The sequence below is a fragment of the Electrona antarctica genome, assembly GCF_951216825.1.
Source record: "Electrona antarctica genome assembly, chromosome: 18".
Lineage (NCBI taxonomy): Eukaryota > Metazoa > Chordata > Actinopteri > Myctophiformes > Myctophidae > Electrona > Electrona antarctica.
In genome coordinates this window covers 46,383,053-46,386,813 of record NC_136799.1, presented here as the reverse complement: position 1 = coordinate 46,386,813, position 3,761 = coordinate 46,383,053, and the positions used below count along the sequence as shown (strand labels likewise).

Sequence of the window (3,761 nt, the reverse complement as noted above, 5' to 3'; positions counted from 1 at the left end):
AACCCCCCTCAAACAGTAGACGAACCCCAACACAGGCGTCCTTGCGCAATGATGAAAATGAAAATGAGTGCTAAGCAAAGCATTTAGTGAAAAGACATATTCATGCCTTGATTAAATACAGTTTTATGGTTATAGTCAAGGAAAGTAAATACTAACATGATACTTATATGTATATATTATACTCACGTGATTTCATGAAGGTTGGTGGTGCAGATTTCATCTTCACAACCTGACTGAGTGACTGCAGTGTGTGTGTGTGTGTGTGTGTGTGTGTGTGTGTGTATGTGTGTGTGTGCGCAGTGCAGAGAGCTATGGTTTCACATAGGGTCTATTTCCTTGTTGGTAAGATGTTCTGACACACACACACACACACACGTATGTAAACGACATGACTTCAGCTTGTGACTGCAACTTGTTCCTGTTCGCAGATGACTCAGCACTGCTGGTCTCGGACAGGGACAAACTGCAGGTTGAAAATGCCCTCAGCTATGAACTGATAATATACCATTATAGTACCATTAGGAGAGATAACATGATGTCGGTACCATTAGGAGAGATAACATGATGTCGGTACCATTAGGAGAGATAACATGATGTCGGTACCATTAGGAGAGATAACATGATGTCGGTACCATTAGGAGAGATAACATGATGTCGGTACCATTAGGAGAGATAACATGATGTCGGTACCATTAGGAGAGATAACATGATGTCGGTACCATTAGGAGAGATAACATGGTGTCGGTACCATTAGGAGAGATAACATGGTGTCGGTACCATTAGGAGAGATAACATGGTGTCGGTACCATTAGGAGAGATAACATGGTGTTGGTACCATTAGGAGAGATAACATGGTGTCGGTACCATTAGGAGAGATAACATGGTGTTGGTACCATTAGGAGAGATAACATGATGTTGGTACCATTAGGAGAGATAACATGATGTCGGTACCATTAGGAGAGATAACATGGTGTTGGTACCATTAGGAGAGATAACATGGTGTTGGTACCATTAGGAGAGATAACATGATGTTGGTACCATTAGGAGAGATAACATGGTGTTGGTACCATTAGGAGAGATAACATGGTGTTGGTACCATTAGGAGAGATAACATGGTGTTGGTACCATTAGGAGAGATAACATGGTGTTGGTACCATTAGGAGAGATAACATGGTGTTGGTACCATTAGGAGAGATAACATGATGTCGGTACCATTAGGAGAGATAACATGGTGTCGGTACCATTAGGAGAGATAACATGGTGTCGGTACCATTAGGAGAGATAACATGGTGTTGGTACCATTAGGAGAGATAACATGGTGTCGGTACCATTAGGAGAGATAACATGGTGTTGGTACCATTAGGAGAGATAACATGATGTTGGTACCATTAGGAGAGATAACATGGTGTCGGTACCATTACGAGAGATAACATGGTGTTGGTACCATTAGGAGAGATAACATGGTGTTGGTACCATTAGGAGAGATAACATGATGTTGGTACCATTAGGAGAGATAACATGGTGTTGGTACCATTAGGAGAGATAACATGGTGTTGGTACCATTAGGAGAGATAACATGATGTTGGTACCATTAGGAGAGATAACATGATGTTGGTACCATTAGGAGAGATAACATGATGTTGGTACCATTAGGAGAGATAACATGATGTTGGTACCATTAGGAGAGATAACATGATGTTGGTACCATTAGGAGAGATAACATGGTGTTGGTACCATTAGGAGAGATAACATGATGTCGGTACCATTAGGAGAGATAACATGATGTCGGTATCATTAGGAGAGATAACATGGTGTCGGTACCATTAGGAGAGATAACATGGTGTCGGTACCATTAGGAGAGATAACATGGTGTTGGTACCATTAGGAGAGATAACATGGTGTTGGTACCATTAGGAGAGATAACATGGTGTTGGTACCATTAGGAGAGATAACATGGTGTTGGTACCATTAGGAGAGATAACATGGTGTTGGTACCATTACGAGAGATAACATGGTGTTGGTACCATTAGGAGAGATAACATGGTGTTGGTACCATTAGGAGAGATAACATGATGTTGGTACCATTAGGAGAGATAACATGGTGTTGGTACCATTAGGAGAGATAACATGGTGTTGGTACCATTAGGAGAGATAACATGATGTTGGTACCATTAGGAGAGATAACATGATGTTGGTACCATTAGGAGAGATAACATGATGTTGGTACCATTAGGAGAGATAACATGATGTTGGTACCTTTAGGAGAGATAACAGGCAAACGTTGATCAAAATAACAATTCTTCTACATTCTCCAATTGTTTAGACTTCTTGCAAATTAATTAATGCGGATGTTTAACAATAATTTAACTCCTTACGGGTCCATTTGGTGTCGCTTTACGCTCTGAAGAGTTAAAGATCTAATAAGGGTCCATTTGGTTACCAACTCTCCATCATTTAGCTGCGTGGGGACCACCTGGACCCCCCTCAAGGACCACATGGGGACCACCTGCTGAAACCCCCTGGTTGAAAAGCACTGGGCTTGTTTTCCTGGACCTGGTTGCCAATGCTTATTTCTCTCACAAACTCTGGCAACCCTGAGTGCTGCTGTTCGGGCGGACCTTTTGGATAATACAACTTTAGTCTCTCTGTGTGGAACAACATCGGGCATACTAGTGTATGCGGTGTGTTCAGAGCAGAGGCCATGATACTCTATGGTTTTAACCAATGAACTGGCTTGATAGGGTGGTTGATGCGGCTGGTTGCGGGAAACTTGAACTGGGAAAATTGAGCTGAGGGATGGCGGAGGACACAGGAGGCGGGCGAAAAGGGAGGAAAAGAAGGGACGGCAGCGAAAGGTGACGGTGGACGAGGGGGGGTACAACCCAACTGAGCCGTCGTACATCCCGGGTCCGATTGAGGAAGTGTACAAGCCGACTGAGCCATCGTACTACAGTAGTGAGAGTGTCCATGGTGAGAGTGAAGGACAAGATGATGAGGAAGAGGTTATGGAGCCGGAGCCGGGTCGCGAAGCCCAAAAGGAGCGAGACTCGAGACGAGGGCTGGAAAATAAGAGGAGGAGGAACGACACCTCTAGCTCAGAAAGAGATGACAGCCACAGGCAAGAGGAGAGTTTTGTGGTTGGAAAGAAAGCTGAGGGCGCCTCAAATGGGATTTTCAGAGATCCTCACGGGGTAGGCAAGTATATCGTAGGAAAAGTTGGAAAAATAAGGGAAGTAAGGGTGACAAGGAGTGGACTGGTAGTAGCTAAGTGCAGAACAAAGGAGCAGATGGAAGACATGTTGGGGATAACGGAATACGAGGGCGCCAGTGTTGTTTCAGGTTAGGAGAAAAACCAAAGAAAAGGGGAGTGATTAGTGGGGTCCCCCTATCAATAGATAGTGAGGCATTTGTCCACAGTGACGGCGTGTGTGAAGCCAGGAGGATGAAACGGAGCAGAGAGGGGAGAAAGGAGGACAGCAATTCAATATGTTTGTCCTTTGAAGGAGAGTTGCCGGAGAGAGTATGTGTGGACTACATATGCTACCGAGTGAGGCCGTTCGAGGAAGCGTCACTGCGATGCTTCTGTTGCCAAGAGTATGGGCATGTGGCCGCAGTGTGCAGGGGGAAAAGCAGATGCAGAAAGTGTGGAGGGATAAACTGTGAGGGAAAATGTGAAGAACAGCATCAGGGTCAACCAAAGTGTGTAAACTGTGAAGGGAGCCATCATACAGGAGCAATGCAGTGCTTTAAGAGAGTGAAGG

At 44.5% G+C, this 3,761-nt stretch overlaps 1 protein-coding gene across 1 annotated transcript in view; it reads right to left on the bottom strand.

Annotated features, from left to right (window-relative positions):
• Positions 1–313, bottom strand: part of LOC306941935 (high affinity immunoglobulin gamma Fc receptor I-like) — a gene marked incomplete at its 3' end in the record, with an annotated part of 5,897 nt that extends 5,584 nt beyond the window's left edge. Inside the window, exon 1 of the mRNA XM_079527573.1 lies at positions 187–313. Within this exon, the coding sequence (XP_079383699.1) occupies positions 187–220 (34 nt within the window). The 5' untranslated portion in view covers positions 221–313. The remainder of the gene's footprint in view (positions 1–186) is intronic.
• Between the last annotated feature and the right edge of the window lie 3,448 nt (positions 314–3,761).